Raw genomic sequence first — 18,695 nt, forward strand, 5'->3', positions numbered from 1 at the left:
ATACATAGTTCTAGCAAGATGTTTGAAATAAACCTTCTCAGTGGTGACAGGACACTTTTGGAGGCATCCTTCAGAGGCATCCTCCACGTGCTCTTCCTACCAGCTCCAGAACTGTCATTTTTAGCTCTTTTTAATTTTTCTTCTTTCTCTCTCCCTGCACTCCTACACTGTAAGAGATCACATACCCCTTCAGCCAAGGTCACCTTTATATAGTTAACACAAGTTCTGCACACGTGCCCAAAGCCTGTCCTTGGCTGCTCCTCTTCTAGAGGCTTGTGCTGCTCTAACTAGGATGTACCTGTACAAAGTTAAGGATGTCACAAAGTTGACAAGATCAAGCAGTCAAAGTTGGGAAATTCCCTGGTCCTGTTAACTTGGCTAGGTCTCCCAAGCTGTAATCCCAGAGGTGAACTTCAACAATGAGCCCTTCTCTTTCTAGGACACATGAATCACGGCTCAATATAATTTCCCATATACAAGAGAAATGAAAACTATCCTATGTGCACTTTAGTACTTAATTAAAAGTGGAGTTTGCTGAATTTCTGAGATTTGGTCTTGAAGGTGTAGTATTGCAGTCATGCTGTTCGTTATGCTGGGTGTTTCAGAGTTTCATTTATACTCACTAAGATATGCTGGAAGTAAATGACCCACTCATGAGTTCTCTTGACTTTACCCATGGAACTTTTGAACCAAGAAGTCCATCTTGGGTGATCTGCAGGTGTAATGTGTAAATGGCACCAGGTTATCCTCTGAGATTTGATGTGGTTTTTAAGGCATTCTTCATTTTAAGAAGTGAGGCTGTGTGTTGATTAGAAGGAAATCATGGTGAAGGAGTTGGGGCTGTTCAGTCTGGAGAAGAGAAGGCTCAGAGGTGACCTCATTGTGGCCTTCCAGTATCTGAAGGGGGCCTACAAGAAGGCTGGGGAGGGACTTCTCAGGATATCAGGTAGTGATAGGACTAGGGGGAATGGAATGAAGCTGGAGGTGGGGAGATTCAGGCTGGACGTGAGAAGAAAGTTCTTCCCCATGAGAGTGGTGAAGCCCTGGAATGGGTTGTCCAGGGAGGTGGTTGGGGCGCCGTCCCTGGAGGTGTTTAAGCCCAGGCTGGACGAGGCTCTGGCCAGCCTGATCTAGTGTGGGGTGTCCCTGCCCATGGCAGGGGGGTTGGAACTAGATGATCCTTGTGGTCCCTTCCAACCCTGACTGATACTATGATACTATGAACCCTAAGTCCCAGATGCAAATATATCTGCCCAACCTTATTTTCTATTATTTTCAAAATCCAAGGCTGTGTAAATGTGTGGCTTTAACTGAGTGCTACAAGTATTTGATTTACTGAGTAATTTGTATCACTATAGCATCTTCACTCAAAACTATGAGAGCATTCTGTGAACATTAATTACAACCTCTGACACCTCTGAGATGGAAGTAAATCCTATTCTTGTTCCTCAGATTGGGAAAAGGATGCACAAGCAAGTTGCTGGCACAGTTTCTTGATACACATCTTTTACAGTGTAGCTACTCAGAAATGTTTCTGGTCTCTCTCCACCCAGAGATTCCATCATCTGTGCCAGTTCAAGTATTGCATACCCTTAAATAGGTTTAATTCATCAGCAGTATGTATTTGTTTTCTTCATCTATGTCATTAGAGGACACAGTCTTAGGCTGTGCCAGGGGAGGTTTAGGCTGGAGGTTAGATGGAAGTTTTACACAGAGAGAGTGATTGCCCATTGGAATGGGCTGCCTGGGGAGGTGGTGGAGTCACTGTCATTGGAGGTGTTCAGGAGGAGACTTGATGGGGTGCTTGGTGCCATGGGTTAGTTGTTTAGGTGGGTTGGATTGGTTGATGGGTTGGACGCGATGATCTTGAAGGTCTCTTCCAACCTGGTCTATTCTATTCTATATTCTATTCTATATTCTATTCTATTCTACATTCTATTCTATTCTAATGAGTGGGGCACAGCCCTAGATTGTTTTGATTTGGCATAGCTAAAGGGAAAATTACCTATGGGGAAAGAGTCTCTTAAACCAGTTCACCATGGGTTAGTTAATTGATCCATAGATGAAAGGTCTTAGATCCCACTGAAGTTAGCCACAAAGCCTCTGATGGTTTCATCATCATGGTTTTTGCCACTCTTCAGCAAAACTAAAAAGAGAAGCAGCTCTGTGGGTGCCTACATGCAAAAATATCCCCATTCCTTCCCTTAATGAACAAAAAACCCTTATTCTGGACGTAGCATGCTGCTTGCTGACTTGCTTATACACTAATAACTAAACATTCTTTACTTGGAAAAATGATTCTTTTTAATCCGAGGATCAAATTGCTAATCCCATTATCAAATCCTTAATGACAGGTATTAAATTACGTCACATCCTAAACAAATTAAGCAACATCAAACTTAGAAGAAGTTGTCTCTAGGAGGGAGATGTAAATAAACAAGTAAGGCCCTATCAGTGTGACGATAAAGTTAAGATTTTCAGTCAGGCACAAGACAGCAGATTCAGTGTTAGAGTTAATTCTGTACCTTGGCATCTGTACATCATCATAAGAGTTCCTCGACATATTGTTTATGGCAAATGCTGACTGGTTTAGTTCACTTCTTCCACTGCATGTTTTCAGCCATGAGGATATTCTTCCTGGCTCATCTTCTATCTGTGGATGGGTTTGCTTGCTATAATGATGGGAAATATTTGTCTCTCTGAATGAGAGCAATTTCTTTCTGTGGTGCTCATCACAGAATTTATTGCATCAAGCTGTAAAGCAAACAGGATTTTCTTATCCTACTTTTCACATGTGGGAAACAAAGACTGAAGTCAAACATTTTTCAGCAGTGACCATCTTGAAGTGACTCAGCCTGAGCACCAATAGCTCTAAATGAATTTCTGCAGGTTTTGGTTTGTTTATTATGGCAGGAGGAGTAGCAAGAGTAGGATGCAAACTATTTTAAAATAGTTTATTTTAAGGCTTGACAGAGAATTGTGGCTTTTCCTTAATATCAACTCAGGCATATCACAGTAGTATCACAGTATCATCAAGGTTGGAAGAGACCTCAAAGATCATCAAGTCCAACCTGTCACCACAGACCTCATGACTAGACCATGGCACCAAGTGCCACGTCCAATCCCCTCTTGAACACCTCCAGGGATGGTGACTCCACCACCTCCCTGGGCACCACATTCCAATGATGAATGACTCTCTCAGCGAAGAACTTTCTCCTCATCTCGAGCCTAAACTTCCCCTGGCACAGCTTGAGACTGTGTCCCCTTGTTCTGGTGCTGGTTGCTAGAGAGAAGAGACCAACCCCTTCCTGGCTACAACCACCTTTCAGGTAGTTGTAGAGAGCAATGAGGTCTCCCCTGAGCCTCCTCTTCTCCAGGCTAAACAATCCCAGCTCCTTCAGCCTCTCCTCATAGGGCTTGTGCTCAAGGCCTCTCCCCAGCCTCATTGCCCTTCTCTGGACACGTTCAAGTCTCTCAATGTCCTTCTTAAACTGAGGGGCCCAGAACTGGACACAGGACTTAAGGTGTGGTCTAACCAATGCAGAGTACAGGAGCACAATGACCTCCCAGCTCCTGCTAGCCACACTATTTTTGATGCAGGCCAGGATGCCATAGGCCTTCTTGGCCACCTGGGCACACTGCTGGCTCATGTTCAGGCAGCTGTCAATCAGCACCCCCAGGTCCCTCTCTGTTTGGGAGCTCTCCAGCCACTCCAACCCCAGCCTGTAGCTCTGCATGGGGTTGCCGTGGCCATATAAACCAGCCATGAAGAAGCTAAGGTCTCTTTACATCCTTATCGGTACCTTTGCATCAGGCAAGCTTTTGGACAGGAGTCTTAAAAGTCATATGTGTGAAGTATAGTTGAACATTTTTAGGGGGGGTTGTTAGCTTTGCCTCTCTGCATAGCTGTTTTTTGTTGCTTGGTTTTGTGGATGTTGAATTTGCAGCTTCTGTCAGTGCTGGGTTTTTTAAGAGGTAGTTCAGCTGATTTAGGAAGTGAATCAGTAGATTTAATGGACTACACTGATCTTACTTTAAACAGCTAATTTTCAGTATCCTTTGGGCTATTTGAGACAAGCAGGAGAAGCAGTGCTGGTCTGATCTGATTACACTTCATTGCAGTCTCCAGTGATTGACTATTTAGTACATTTGAATCAGGAGGACGAAGCTTTTTGGTTTTCAGACTGCCAGTTCATATGTATTTCAATTTACTAAAACCTGGGAGTGATTTATGTGACATCTTCATTAGGTCAGGTGGGCAGAGTCTAGGTGGCTAAAAATTAAAAAATGATTAAGAAGACAAAGATAAAAGAAATTAAAGAGCCAGTTAGAATGAAAGAGGTGGGTTTCACCTGGGAGCAGAACTAGCTGCTTGCCTCATTCTCACTGTCCAGCTCAGAAAATATGCAGGAGCTGTGTGACTGCAGCTCATGCTGCACCTCATTGATGGAGGGACTGTCAGTTTGGTCTTACTCTCAGCACTAAGAAAATTGAAAATGTAGCCATGTTTGTATCTTTAGCCTACATCTAGTGTAGCCATTCTTTTGGTGGTGATACTGTTGTAAGAATTTTCACGTCGGTGCCCAAAGAAAAAGGTTGGGTTTGGGTTAGTTGTGCGTGAAGTAGCGTCATGGTTTAACCTCAGCTGGCAGCTGAACCCCATGCAGGCACTCTCTCACTCCCCACTGGTGGGCTAGGGAGAAAATCAGAAAGGTAAAAGGGAGAAAACTCGTGGCTTGAGATAGAGACAGCTTAATAGGTAAAGCAAAAGCTGTGTATGCAAACAAAGCAAAACAAAGAATTCATTCACTGCTTCCCATCAGCAGGCAGGTGTTCAGCCATCTCTAGGAGGGCAGGGCTCCATCACAGGTAATGGTTACTTGGGCAGACCATCACTCCAAAAGTCCCCACTTTCCTTCTTCCTCCCAAATTTATATGCCAAATGTGGCATCATACTGTATGGAATAGCCCTTTGGTCAGCTGAGGTCAAGTGTCCCAGCTCTACCCTCCCAACTCCTTGTGCACTCCCAGCACAAGATAGAAAGTAAAGATTAAAAGACAAAGATAAAAAGTATGCATGTCTTCTTTGTGTATCCTATCTTTAGATAGTATGAGTTTCATTCTAAGTTTTGAATAGAATAGAATAGAGTAGAATAGAATAGAGTAGAATAGAATTAACCAGGTTGGAAAAGACCTTTGAGATCATCGAGTCCAACCTTGTGTAGTAATTGAACCCTTCATTTTACAAGATGTAATACATTTGAGCTTTGTTTTTTTTCACTAAAACCAATGGCCACAAATAGTAAGTAGGCAGATAAATAATAACAGTTATAACTGAGAGAAACACTGCTTGTAAAAGTGGGCTATTTAAATTGCAGATACAGGCACATGTGTATCACGGATGACTGGGATGCCACCCTCAGAATTACTGTGTGATCGACATGCTTCTCCTCTCTGAAAGCTGTACTTGATTGTCACTGCTAATCTGCTTTGCATTCCTGTGTTTCATAGAATCAAAGAATATTTGGGGTTGGAAGAGGCTGTTAAGGGTCACCTACTCCAACCCCTCTATGGTGAGCAGGAGCATCTTCAACTAGATCAGGTTGCACAAAGCTGAATGGAATGGAATGGAATGGAATGGAATGGAATGGAATGGAATGGAATGGAATGGAATGGAATGGAATGGAATGGAATGGAATGGAATGGAATGGAATAGACCAGGTTGGAAAAGACCTTTGAGATAATTAAGCCCACCCTATCACCCAACACTATCTAATCAACTAAATCATGGCACCAAGCACCCCATCCAGTCTTTTCTTAAACACCTCCATTGATGGTGACTCTACCACCTCCCTGGACAGCCCATTCCAATGGCCAATCATTCTTTCTGTGAAGAACTTCTTCCTAACATCCAGCCTAAACCTCCCCTAGTGCAGCTTGAGAGTATGTCCTCTTGTTCTGGTGCTGGTTGCCTGGGAGAAGAGACCAGCCCCAACCTGGCTACAACCTCCCTTCAGGTAGTTGTAGAGAGCAATAAGGTCTCCTCTAATGGAGCACCTTTGGGGATAGTTCAGATCCTCACAACTGGGTTGTTCCTTTGTGTTTAATAAAATCAGCATGCTTCCCTTCTGTTAAAGCACAAGGTTATTTCCAGTCCAGTTTTCTTTGAAGCTTCCATTGGAATCAGATGTTACATTCTGAATTTGCAATCGCTGTGGATGGTCACTGCTGCACGGGATGATGGGTACCTTCCCCTTTTCTCCCTCCTTCCATGTCAGCTCAGATCCCTTCCAGATGAAGTGAGGGTACCAGATAATCATAAGATGTACAAAGCAGTGAAGACAATTCTTTAGAAGGACCTTTGCCAACTCCACTGTATAAAAAATTCAGTTGCTCCTACCTTGTGAACGTCTGCTCTGTTTGTGCATGTGTTCTAACAGATCTTCTGCTGAGTGTTGCCTAATTTCTTTTGATACCTGACTAACCTCATTGCAATTTCCTCAATTGTAGAAGTGGCAGAAAAGTTTTACATAACATGAACTAATAGCAGCAGGTCTGTTCTGTTATAGCTGCTGAATTATTCTGTGGCTATTACTCAAGTCCCTCAGTATTTGCCCATTTTTGGGATGATTGATGGCAGGCAAATTAGACCCCGGGCTCAGGGCAGGGCTAAAGTTTTTTTGGTGTATTTTTACAGCATTTGCTGGGATGAGGCCCTGGTCACAGATCAGAGGTTTAAATCTCAACTGCAGTATCTGTCATTAATGGCATGCAGCATGGCCCTTTTTGGGGCATGTAGAATAGCCCTGTCTCTGGCAGTGGTGCAGATCCCTCCTCAGTGTTTTGTTGGCAGAGCCCCACTGTGTCCAATGCACTGTTCCATGCTGCAGGCTGCTATGTGGATCTAGAGGTCTGGGAAGGGCCTTCTGTGTCTCTGCCAGCAGGACTGTGAAGATGCAGTGCATGTTTGTCTCCTTCAACTGCAGCAGCTGGCAGGTGGTGTCAGGAGGGTACCTGTTCTTCATGTTTGCCTGCCTTTAAAGCTGGATAAGTACTTGCAATCATTGATACTTCTAAATGGGGAAGATAGAAATAGGCAAGGAAATAATTAAAATCTAGGCAGTTTTAAAGCATCTGACAGTTGTGCCAGTTAGTGTATCTCATGTATGATTTAGTGAGAGACCTATTTGTGGTGGTTTGGTACCATGAGAAACTAGGCAGCAGAAAACATCACCTACCTCTCTCAAAACCGCATGAACTGAGAGGGATCGCGTTGTTACTCTCTCTCTTTGTCTAGATAATTCATCTTTTCCAGTATGCTTTGTATCTGTGCTGACAGGATACTACAGGTCACTAATTACTAATCTTCTCTCTGAGCTGTATCAATGCTTATCACTCTTGCTTCCGTGCTTGACAGACTTGCAGTTGTAGAACAGATTGGGAAAACAAGGTGAGAGAAGAAAGAAAAAGTGAATACAAGATCTCATCAGTCGTGTTCAGGTGCTGTAGTGCTTCCTGTCCTACATCTTATTTGTACCTGTTGATGAGTAGGTGCCATGATGCCCACCTTAGTTGTTTATGTATAGCTATGGATAGCTCCCTAATGTTTTTCCTCATTGTTGAACTTCTTTTGCAGGGTGGGTCAAAGTTGATCAATTGAATAGTGCCGCTTGAGTTTCAGCTGGAAAAATAAACCCATTTAGAATAACACATATGTTCAATCATGTCAAATTGACACTGTTACTTTTGCTGTTTATCTGCAGAAGCTGGAGAAGTCCAACTTGGATAACTGGCAGAACATCAGAGGGCCCCGTCTGGGGGAAGACTCCAGGGCTGTGCAGAAGCGACAACGAGAGGCTCTCCGTCTCAAAACAGAATGATTGAGCAAGACTGCTTTGGTGCTCCCCCTGCAAAAAAACAAGCCCAACAACAAAACCACCTTAGGCTGAACTTTTAATTTTTAATCCATTGTCAGGAACAGACTTGAGATGGGTGGGCTGCGCTGAGCCGTGTGTAACTGTGAGATCAGTCCAAAAAGCACTGTATAATGTGAAGCTCTTTGTTTGCCTCCATTTGCATAGAGCTCCACGGGCTGTAGATACGAGCTCTCAATTAAAGAATAGCTGATTATTCTACCGAGAGTATTCCAGAGTTTTTCACTCTCTGTCATTCAAAACTGAGATGCTACAGCACAGAATAACATTTCAGGAGCCACTTGTCAGTACCAGAAGTTGTCACCCTAATGAGAACAACAGTGCTGTCATCTAGATGTGCGTGGCCCAGTAAATGCTGCTTCAGGGAGCCTCTGCATGACTTCAGGCTCTTAAGCTTGGAAGGGACTCCACAGGCATATGAGCTGTTTGGAACAGAGAGCCTGGGTTTGGCTAAATAATATTCTTGTGTTTCATTTCCAGGAACTTGTCTGTACAGGGTGTCAGCTGGTAGTTGCTCAAATAACTTTTGTGTAGCTGTGGTGATATTTTTGCCATTACCTCTGTGCAGGTAGGTTCTTTCCATTGGAACTTCTCAGTTTCAATTGAGAGGATTTTTCCTCACTAAAAAATAGAATAGAATAGAAATAAAATAGAATAGAAATGGAATAGAATAGAAATAGAAATAGGAATAGAATAGAATAGAATAGACCAGATTGGGAGAGACCTTTGAGATCACCGTGTCCAACCTATCATCCAACACCATCTAGTCAACTAAACCATGGCACCAAGCACCCCATCAATCTCCTCCTAAACACCTCTAGTGATGGCAACTCCACCACCTCCCTGGGCAGCCCATTCCAATGGGCAATCACTCTCTTGATGAAGAATTTCTTCCTAACATCCAGCCTAAACCTCCCCTGGTGCAGCTTGAGACTGTGTCCTCTTGTTCTGGTGCTGGGTGCCTGGGAGAAGAGACCAACCCCCACTTGTCCACAACCTCCCTTCAGGTAGTTGTAGAGAGCAATAAAGTCTCCTCTGAGCCTCCTCTTCTCCAGGCTAAGCAACCCCAGCTCCTTCAGCCTCTCCTCACAGGGCTTGTGCTCCAGACCCCTCACCATCTTCGTTGCCCTTCTCTGGACACGATGCAGCAAGTCAACATCTTAAAGAGCTAAGAGCTATGCTGTTTTACTGTGAGCAGCTTTTGTAGCAGAATCCTCCCAAACCACTGTATAGTGGCAAAGCTCCTCTTACATGTATTATTGCATGTATATTTGTGCATGTGCAGAGTTTATCTTTTGATGAATCCTTCTGAAATCCTTGTCTTTTTGTATTTGCTTTCATGTGCTAAGTGATAGAGCAAAGCATGCAAGCATTCAGGACCCTTCTGCTGAGGCAGCTTTTGTGTTTTTATGATTGGGACACAGCCTCACATTGTTTTGATTTGGCATAACTAAAGGGAAAATTACCTATGGGGAAAGAGTCCCTTAAACCAGTTCACCATGGGTTAGTTAATTGTTCCATAGATGATTCAGTGAAGAAGCATCAAGTCAATCTTTCAAATGAAATGATGCTTTTGATAAGGCTTACAGTAGATTGTCAAACTTCTCTTCAGAGCAATTGAGTAGTAGAGCACAGATTAACAGTAGATTCTAGTTTCAAAGCATTCAGTGATGCCTATGAGTAAATCCTTTTGGAAGTGTCTTTGGAAGTGTCTTTGGAAGATGTATGGTCTTACTCCTCTCTGCAGGAGTGCCAAATACAATCTAAATGTCCTTTGAGATGCTTGATTTAGGGTAGCCTCCTTGTCCTCATGAAAACCTTCCCTCAGCACTTAATTTTCTTCAGTCTCTCAGTGATAAGGCCTAGTTTTCCTTTCAGAAAGAAGAATTAACATTGATTTAGAGAAGGTTGCAAGGCATTTCATAAAGCATTACATGAAATGTCTTAGCCATGTTTTGTGCATGTGTTCTTCTGGTAGAGTTGCAGAGACCATCAGAAAAGTGTTGCATGTTATTTGGAACAAGCTTGGAGCCATGTGCTTGTGTGTTGCCCTGTTCAATATCATAGATATCTTGGGTTCTAAATAAATGTACTAACAAATTCAACCAACCAGAAGAGGCACAAGAGGAGCAATACAAGAGTGAGGTAGAGGGGAAACAACTGGAAAAGTAGAATATGGTTGCATTAAGCTGTGCTACACCTAGACAAGAAAAACAACAATATTGATTTAATTGTTTTGTCATTAGTTTTACTGAAAAAACAGAGCAATATTCTTAGGCAGAAAAGATAAAAGGTAGGACAAAATAAGGAGCAATTAAAGCTGTGTACATTGCTAAGCATTTTTTCAACTCCTAAATCCAGGTTATGGTGCTTACAACATGGACCAATGCTACCCCTGAGATAAACACATGGTGTTCTAGGAGCAACATGTGTAGGAAAAGCTACCTTTCCCCCTAGGGGAAGAAGCAAAGATATTTCTCTTCCATGAACACCTTAGGCTTATCAATTTTCACTCACTGTGTGGTTTTAGTGATTTGATATCCCACAAAAGTTATTTTGGAAACAATCATCTTATTTCAGCAGGTCTGGAAATGTAGTTGTAAATAAGTACTTCCATGCAGAAGACTTTTATTGTTGTGGATTAGGTTGATTGGTTGCTTGCTGGTTGTGGGGTCTCCCTACCCTTCCCTGTTTCATAGATGGGGTGCTTGGTGCCATGCTTTAGTTGATTAGGTGGGTTGGATTGGTTGATGGGTTGGACGCGATGATCTTGAAGGTCTCTTCCAACCTGGTTCTATCTATTCTATGTATTCTATAGGCACTAAATTTCCTGTAGCTTCTGAGGGCATATTTGGAAGGAACTTTGAAGTGACATCTCTGGAAAGTGATGGATTTAGCTCTGAGAAATCCTGACATGCTGCTGGAAAACTTCCCAACTTGCCTCTCTCTTCAACTTCCCTTTGAAGAGACAGCCCTTACCTATTGACAGTGCCCTAAAAAACCAAAAGTTTGTTGTTTGGGGTTTTTCAATGCTGTTGACACATTTATGAATTAAAAACCCCAAACAAACAAACAAACAACCCCCAAACACCAAACAAACAAACAAACAAAGCCTCCACAAAACAAAACCCAAGCAGAACTGTATCTTTTTGGCTGCACCTTTCATAAAATGTCATTTCAGCAATTTTTTTGTTGCCCTGTGCTTGGGCAGTGGATTTCAGTTTTATGCTGTGGTTTTCTTAGCCATGGAATTGGAAGTAGCACTTAGGGAAGGAATAGATGGAGTCAATCAAAGTGCCTTAAGTTGTCATGCATCCCAGAGTAGAAGGCACTCCAGAAGTGTGGAAAATTATAGTTCACAACACTGGCAAGAGAGAGAAACTTAATTAGTTCAGGACTCATGCATAGTTTGGCTCCCTATTTGAACTACCCTTTTGAAATCCATGTTACAGCACTTCTGGTTATCTCTATGGCACCTGGGGACAGCTATGTTGAATTCCTGAATTGTTATTCTAAACATCTGTGGGTGTTGAGGGGGCGGTCAGAGGTAATTACATGCAATTGTCAGTCTGAGGCATTGTTTGATGTTTTTGCATCCTCTTTGGTAACTGGTAAATAGCTGTCTGAAGGGAATGAAAACAAGGCTTTAGTTAGAGGTGTGAAGTATGAAAGGGATAAAAGAGAGGACTGCAGGAGCCAGTTCTTCTAATCAACCTTGTGGAGGTTAGACATAAAAGAAGCAAGTCTGGCTAGGTGTCTGCCTGTGTGTGGACTGAGAAAACAGGTTCAAAATCTCTGTTCTGACAATGAAGGAGAAAGTGTTTCTCTCTCAAAAGCAACTGTGGCAAGGTTGGTCTCTGCGATCTTCCCCCAGCAAAAAAAAGCAGAAGGGCATAGAAGTGGAGGGCATCTGGGGCACCTGTCTCCAGGAGCAGGGAGAGCTTGGTGTAAAGGGTATCTGGTTGGGTGGTTCCCAGCTTCAGCTATCTGCAAAATGCTAACCAGATATTTGTATGAGATCAGCCCCGTGGAGCCTGCTTACTGAGTGTGTGTCTCCTACAGCACTTAGAATTTGCAGAGTCATGGATGACCCAAAAGAGAAAATGCTCAATATCTTAGTTCAGCTGTAACGCAGATGAAGAGGAGGCTTTGCAAAAGCTGTAGCTGCTGTGATCCAAAAAAAGGGTTCCAAAACTTGCTGAATGGCATGGCAGTTGAATTTCAGAGCTCCCAAATACATCTGGATGAGCAGCTGGGTGTTAAAAACTGTTAGAATGAAGATGTGGGGAACAGTCTTGCCAATAGTGATCCCCCAAGGTCTTGAACGTGGCTCCAGCTACCCAAATAAAGGTAAGCTAGAGTATGATAAGAGATGAGTGATGATAGGAGAATCAGACCAGAATATAGAATGCAGAAACTGCTGAAAAAAACAACTTGAGCATACCCCATCATCAGCTGGGGACCAGGCCCAAAAAACAGAGGGAGAAATCCATTTCTTCACAGAGAAGCAACAACTGCCATGGATTTAAAGGTCACTGTTCACTGGATGTTTTGAGATTTTTATTTAGCTGTATGTGCATGTGTACAGGTGAAACATGAAACAGCAGGTTTCACCTTCCAAGGTAACTACACAGACCCTTGTACTTCTGGATGATCTTGCATTTGCTCTGAGTTGCTGTGTTAGAGTTTCCAGCACAAGTCCAGGGCAAATCTCATTTTCCTAGCTTGTACTTTCCAGAGGGTTTTCTTCTTGCAAGAAATGGGAAAGCCTCGTGTTATGCTTTGCTAGTAACTACTTGCTGTCCACTGGAAAAAAAGTAAGAATACAGCAGCAGGGAAAAAGAAGAGAATGATCTACAGTCTTGAGGGAATGCAGAATAGCTGTTTTTACATGAAGATGGCCAAAGAGTTTTCCATAAACCCTTTCCATGGTCAAAAACACTGCTTTCTGTCAGTGTTTGCAGTGGAAAACCGTTTTTCATCCTTCAGTGGAGTAAGGTTCACACAAAAATTTCCAGCCTATTTTAGATGAGCAAATTAGAAGGCTTCAATCAAAGGGAAGTAATTGTTTGCTGTTCGGCCTTCCTTTCCTGCAAGGGCTTGCAGCCAGACCCAGCCAACACACAAGCAGCCTCTATGCTTACAAACAGAAACCCCATGTAAAGGTTCTTCTTGAGCCTGTCCTCACCCCATGAGCCCAAAGCAGACTTGGACACCACTCAAATCAGAGCAACCAGATTTTGTTGTTGAGCAGGTGCTCTACTCGCATGTTCAAGCATCTTGCTTAACTCAGGCCAAGTTTCACCCTCACCATCTCAATGCTGCTTGGGAGGCGTGTTAAAATAAAACCCAACCAAAGCAGCAGCTGGTGGTGCCCAGAAAGCACATGTAAAACATGGTGACCATTACAAATGTGAAAAGAAAATAGTGTCTGTGCCGTAGTTAGAGGCCATGTGAGAGTGAAAAGAAGCTGAAATCCAGATAGAAGGGAGTACTGTGTATTGCCAGTGCCTCTGTAGAAGACATTTGTGCACTTTCACCCAGCATACTTGGAGTCTAGCTTCATGGGCTTCAGTTAGTGGGTAAATTACCATCTGTTTTTTAGCATGTCTGTTTCAAGGTAGGTGGTAAGAACCTTGACACCTAGTGGCGTCCCCTAGGGATCAGTGCTGGGCCCCATCCTGTTTAATATCTTCATTGATGATCTGGATGAGGGGATTGAGTCAGTCATCAGTAAATTTGCAGATGACACCAAGTTGGGAGCATATGTTGATCTGTTAGTGGGTAGCAGGGCTCTGCAGAGGGACCTTGACTGGCTGGAGAGATGGGCAGAGTCCAACAGGATGGCATTCAACAAATCAAGTGCCGGGTGCTGCACTTTGGCCACAACAACCCCATGCAGCACTACAGGCTGGGGTCAAAGTGGCTGGAGAGCTCCCAAACAGAGAGGGACCTGAGGGTGCTGATAGACAGCTGGCTGAACATGAGCCAGCAGTGTGCCCAGGTGGCCAAGAAGGCCAATGGCATCCTGGCCTGCATCAGAAATAGTGTGGCCAGCAGGAGCTGGGAAGTCATTGTGCTCCTGTACTTAGCACAGGTTAGGCCACACCTTGAGTACTGTATCCAGTTCTGGGCCCCTCAGATTAGGAAAGATGTTGAGTTGCTGGAACGTGTCCAGAGAAGGGCAACGATGCTGGGGAGAGGCCTCGAGCACAAGCCCTATGAGGAGAGGCTGAGGGAGCTGTGGTTGTTTAGCCTGGAAAGGAGGAGGCTCAGGGGAGACTTTACTGCTCTCTACAACTACCTGAAAGGAGGTTGTGGCCAGGATGGGGGTTGGTCTCTTCTCCCAGGCAACCAGCACCAGAACAAGAGGACACAGTCTCAAGCTGCACCAGGGGAAATTTAGGCTTGAGGTGAGGAGAAAGTTCTTCACAGAGAGAGTTGTTAGGCATTGGAATGTGCTGCCCAGGGAGGTGGTGGCGTCACCATCCCTGGAGGTGTTCAAGAGGGAATTGGACGTGGCACTTGGTGCCATGGTCTAGTAGTCCTGAGGTGTTGGGTGACAGGTTGGACTTGATGATCTCTCAGGTCTTTTCCAACCTTGTTGATTCTGTGATGTTCAGTACCAATGCCATTGTGTGTGTTCAGTACTAAATGCATTACAGGGTCTAGTGGCTTCCAGGAGTGTGGCTTAATCCCAGGCAGGATCAGAGCTGTCAGCCCTCTCTGACTTCTCCTTGGGTTTTCTGTCCTCTCTTCCAGTGTTCCTCTTAAAAGGTAACATCTCAGTCCCTGAGCTGCTCTTCTCTAATGGAGCTGGCTGAAAAATGTCACCTGCTTTTATAAGTTCATGGTCTACCAAGAACTGAAAATAGTGGTTTCTAAATTGATTTGAAGATGCCCTGCAAAAATGTAAGTTCAGAAGCAGAGAACCTAGTGTTGTATTCCCATAGGTATGGCACCCAGCATACACTGGGTCTCTTTTTATCTTTAGACACACAATGCTGTGCTCTGTATTTTATGTACAAAGGAAATTAAATGTACTTTTCTTTTTTTCTTTAAAAGATGAGATATTCATCCATCACCAGCTGTCAGTTCCTAATAATGTTGCCCAGAGAAGTGTTATCTGTGATTCAGTGGCTTTAGTGGACTATCTTTTATTGAACAGGGGACAGCAGAATAAAATTTCAGCTTAATACAGCTCTTTCCATACTCTCTCTGAATAAACAGAAGAAAAGAGCAAAGAGTCTTGGGTTCCAGGCTTGGGTTTGTTCTGTTTTATAGTAGATAGGGCATTTTAAGAAAGAAAAGGAAAGAAAATGAAAGTTGGGGGTGAGGGGAAGAGGAAATAAAAGAAGAAATGTAGAAAGGAAAAAGCTTAGGGACAAAAATAGTAATAGAAAACACAGTGTTCTTTCTGACTGGTCCCTCTGGATAGAGTAGGGAAGGAAATTGTTTCTGTATCAGGCAAAAATGTTTGAGCTCAAAAAATACTCAAGTCAGAATGAAAACTCAAGTCTAATATTTTGCAAGACAGTGGTTTTAGAAATACCTTTTTGGTTTGGTTTTTTTGGGTGAACTCCAATGTTTTCATAGAATCATAGAATCAACAACATTGGAAAAGACCTCAAAGATCATCAAGTCCAACCTGTCACCCAACACCTCATGACTACTAAACCATGGCACCAAGTGCCACGTCCAGTCCCTTCTTGAACACCTCCAGGGATGGTGACTCCACCACCTCCCTGGGCAGCCCATTCCAATGGCTAACAACTCTCTCAGTGAAGAACTTTCTCCTCACCTCAAGCCTAAATTTCCCCTGGTGCAGCTTGAGACTGTGTCCTCTTGTTCTGGTGCTGGTTGCCTGGGAGAAGAGACCAGCCCCCTCCTGGCCACAGCCTCCCTTCAGGTAGTTGTGGAGAGCAATAAGGTCTCCCCTGAGCCTCCTCTTCTCCAGGCTAAACAACCCCAGCTCCCTCAGCCTCTCCTCATAGGGCTTGTGCTCGAGGCCTCTCCCCAGCCTTGTTGCCCTTCTCTGGACACATTCAAGAGTCTCAATGTCTTTCTTAAATTGAGGGGCCCAGAACTGGACACAGGACTCAATTTGTGGCCTAACCAGTGCTGAGTGCAGGGGCAGAATGACCTCCCTGCTCCTGCTGGCCATACTATTCCTGATGCAGCCCAGGATGCCATTGGCCCTTTTATTTTCAAGTTTTCCCATTCTTGATTCTTTTTCCTCAGGTGAGCTTAACTTCAGAAATGAAAACTCCCCATTGATCTTATCAGTGTGGGTTTTCACTTAAAAGACTGTTAGCACAAAGTGTCTCAACAGTTCCCAAAACTGCACAAGAAGCATTCTCAGTAAGGGGAAAGATCTGTCAAAGCAGATCACTCCCAGTGAACAAGCTGCCAAATGTCAATCAATCAGATTGAAAAAAGCAAAAAGAAAAGAAGAGATCCAAGCAGGGATCTTTCACCATCGGTACCAGTGAGTTCCTTCATTAACTGGGGAGTGCTGATCCTGCTCTCTGGAGAGCGTGTGACTGCACAGCTCTGTGGCTGTGTGCAGCAGCGTGCTCCCCCCAAAGGGGTGCACACCTGCATTCTGGAAGTTGCACACTTTCAATTTAACAGGATTTTGCTGCTCAACAATCCCAAAGAGAAGACCTACCCCTTACTGCATCAAGTATTCTGATATCCCAGTCAATGACCGGGCCCAGGTGAACCTCCTGAGATTCAACAGGGTCTTGCACCTGGACCAGAACAATCCTCACTAGCAATATAGGCTGGGGGAGGAGGTGATAGAAAGCAGCCCTGTGGAAAAAGGCTTGGTGCTGATGGATGAGAAGCTGGACATGAGCAGACAATGTGTGCTTGCAGCCCAGCAGGCAAATCACATCCTGGGCTGCATCAAAAGAAGCATTGCCAGCAGATCCAGAGAGGTGATTCTACCACTTTGCCTGGAGTTCTGCATCCAGGTCTGGAGCCCTCAATACACTAAGGACATGGACTTGATGGAGAGGGTCCAGAGGAGGGCCACAAAAATGATCAGGGAGTTGGAGCACCTCTACTACAAAGACAGGCTGAGGGAGCTGGGGTTGTTCAGCCTGGAGTAGAGAAGGCTCTGGGGAGACCAAACAATGACCTTCCAGCACTTGAAGGGGACCTACAAGAAGGATAGACAGTTTGCAAAGGCCTGTAGTGATAGGATGAGGGGCAATGGCTTCAAACTAGAGAAGAGTAGATTTAGATTGGATGTTAGGAACAAGTTCTTTAGCATGAGGGTAGTGGAACACTGGAATAGATTGCATGGGGAGGTAGTTAAGGCCCATCCTGGAGATATTGAAGGTGAGGCTTTACAGGGCTCTGGGCAGCCTGACCTAGGATGCCTCTGCTTACTGCAGAAGGGGTTGCACTAGAAGACCTTTAGAGGTCCTTTTCAACCCAGACCATTCTACAATTCTATGATCTTTTGAGGTCCCTTCCAACACCTAACATTCTGTGATTCTAACACATGCTCTCTATTATCCCCTCTCCTTTCCCAAAGGGAAGACAAGGGGAATAAGGAAGAGAGATGGTGGATTAGTAAAACTTAAACAGCTTTAATGAAAAGGATAACAATAAAATGAAATACATGCAAACATATTCAAAATATTGAGCCCAAATCCCCTGATGGCACTGTCACCTCTGATGCTGTGGGCAGGCACTGGGGAAGTCCCAGACTCAGCGACAGGGGGGAACCAGATTCAGGAGCTGGATTCTGAAGCTGGAGTCATGATTGAAGGTAGAATGGACAGTCTCCCTTCAGTGCTAGCTGTTGGAGAAGAGAGTTTGACCCACCTGTGGAAGTGGACACTGCACAAACATGTTGCTGGCTTCAGAAAGTGCCATCGCTTAGAACAGACTGACCTGAAAGTAAAATCACTGAACAGAATTAGTTATGTTCTGACTCATACCAGGCCCATTTGAAGTGACTATAGTCAATCTAATTTGGGAGTCATGCCTTTACCTTTGTTTGGCTGTCTGCCCCACTGCAGATTTTTTTCTTCCCTTGCAAACATCCTGACTGGGCTGCAGCTGTGACTGAAGTTAAGCCACATACTCTCGGCACAGAAGTCTGAACTTGCACATTTCTTTTAGCAGGCATTTGGGTCTGTGTGCTTTCTGTGCAGGGCAAACATCCTTATCAGCTCTGCTGGAATAACAAGCAGCAAAATCCTATCTTTTTATTTTTATCATCCTTTAAATCCAGATAGAATAGAGTAGAATTAATCAGGTTGGAAAAGACCTTTGAGATCATCGAGTCCAGCCTATCATCCAACACCATCTAATCAACTAAACCATGGCACCAAGCACCCCATCCAGCCTCTTCCTAAACACCTCCAGTGATGGTGACTCCACCACCTCCCCGGGCAGCCCATTCCAATGGCCAATCACTCTTTCTATGAAGAACTTCTTTCTAACATCCAGCCTAAACCTCCCCTGGTGCGGCTTGAGACTGTGTCCTCTTGTTCTGGTGCTGGTTGCCTGGGAGAAGAGACCAGTTGCCACCTGTCTACAACCTCCCTTCAGGGAGTTGTAGAGAGCAATAAGGTCTCCCCTGAGTCTCCTCTTCTCCAGGCTAAGCAGCTCCAGCTCCCTCAGCTTCTCCTCATAGTGCTTGTTCTCCAAACCCCTCCCCAGCTTTGTTGCCCTTCTCTGGACACACTGCAGCAACTCAACATCTTTCCTAAACTGAGGGGCCCAGAACTGGACACAGGA

At 44.2% G+C, this 18,695-nt stretch overlaps 1 protein-coding gene across 1 annotated transcript in view; it reads left to right on the forward strand.

The window, feature by feature from the left end:
• Nucleotides 1-8,387, forward strand: part of LOC104300366 (cytochrome c oxidase assembly protein COX16 homolog, mitochondrial) — a 63,783-nt gene extending 55,396 nt beyond the window's left edge. Inside the window, exon 4 of the mRNA XM_054161574.1 lies at nt 7,764-8,387. Within this exon, the coding sequence (XP_054017549.1) occupies nt 7,764-7,880 (117 nt within the window). The 3' untranslated portion in view covers nt 7,881-8,387. The remainder of the gene's footprint in view (nt 1-7,763) is intronic.
• The last annotated feature ends 10,308 nt before the right edge of the window (nt 8,388-18,695 follow it).

Source organism: Dryobates pubescens, chromosome 5, assembly GCF_014839835.1.
Source record: "Dryobates pubescens isolate bDryPub1 chromosome 5, bDryPub1.pri, whole genome shotgun sequence".
NCBI lineage: Eukaryota > Metazoa > Chordata > Aves > Piciformes > Picidae > Dryobates > Dryobates pubescens.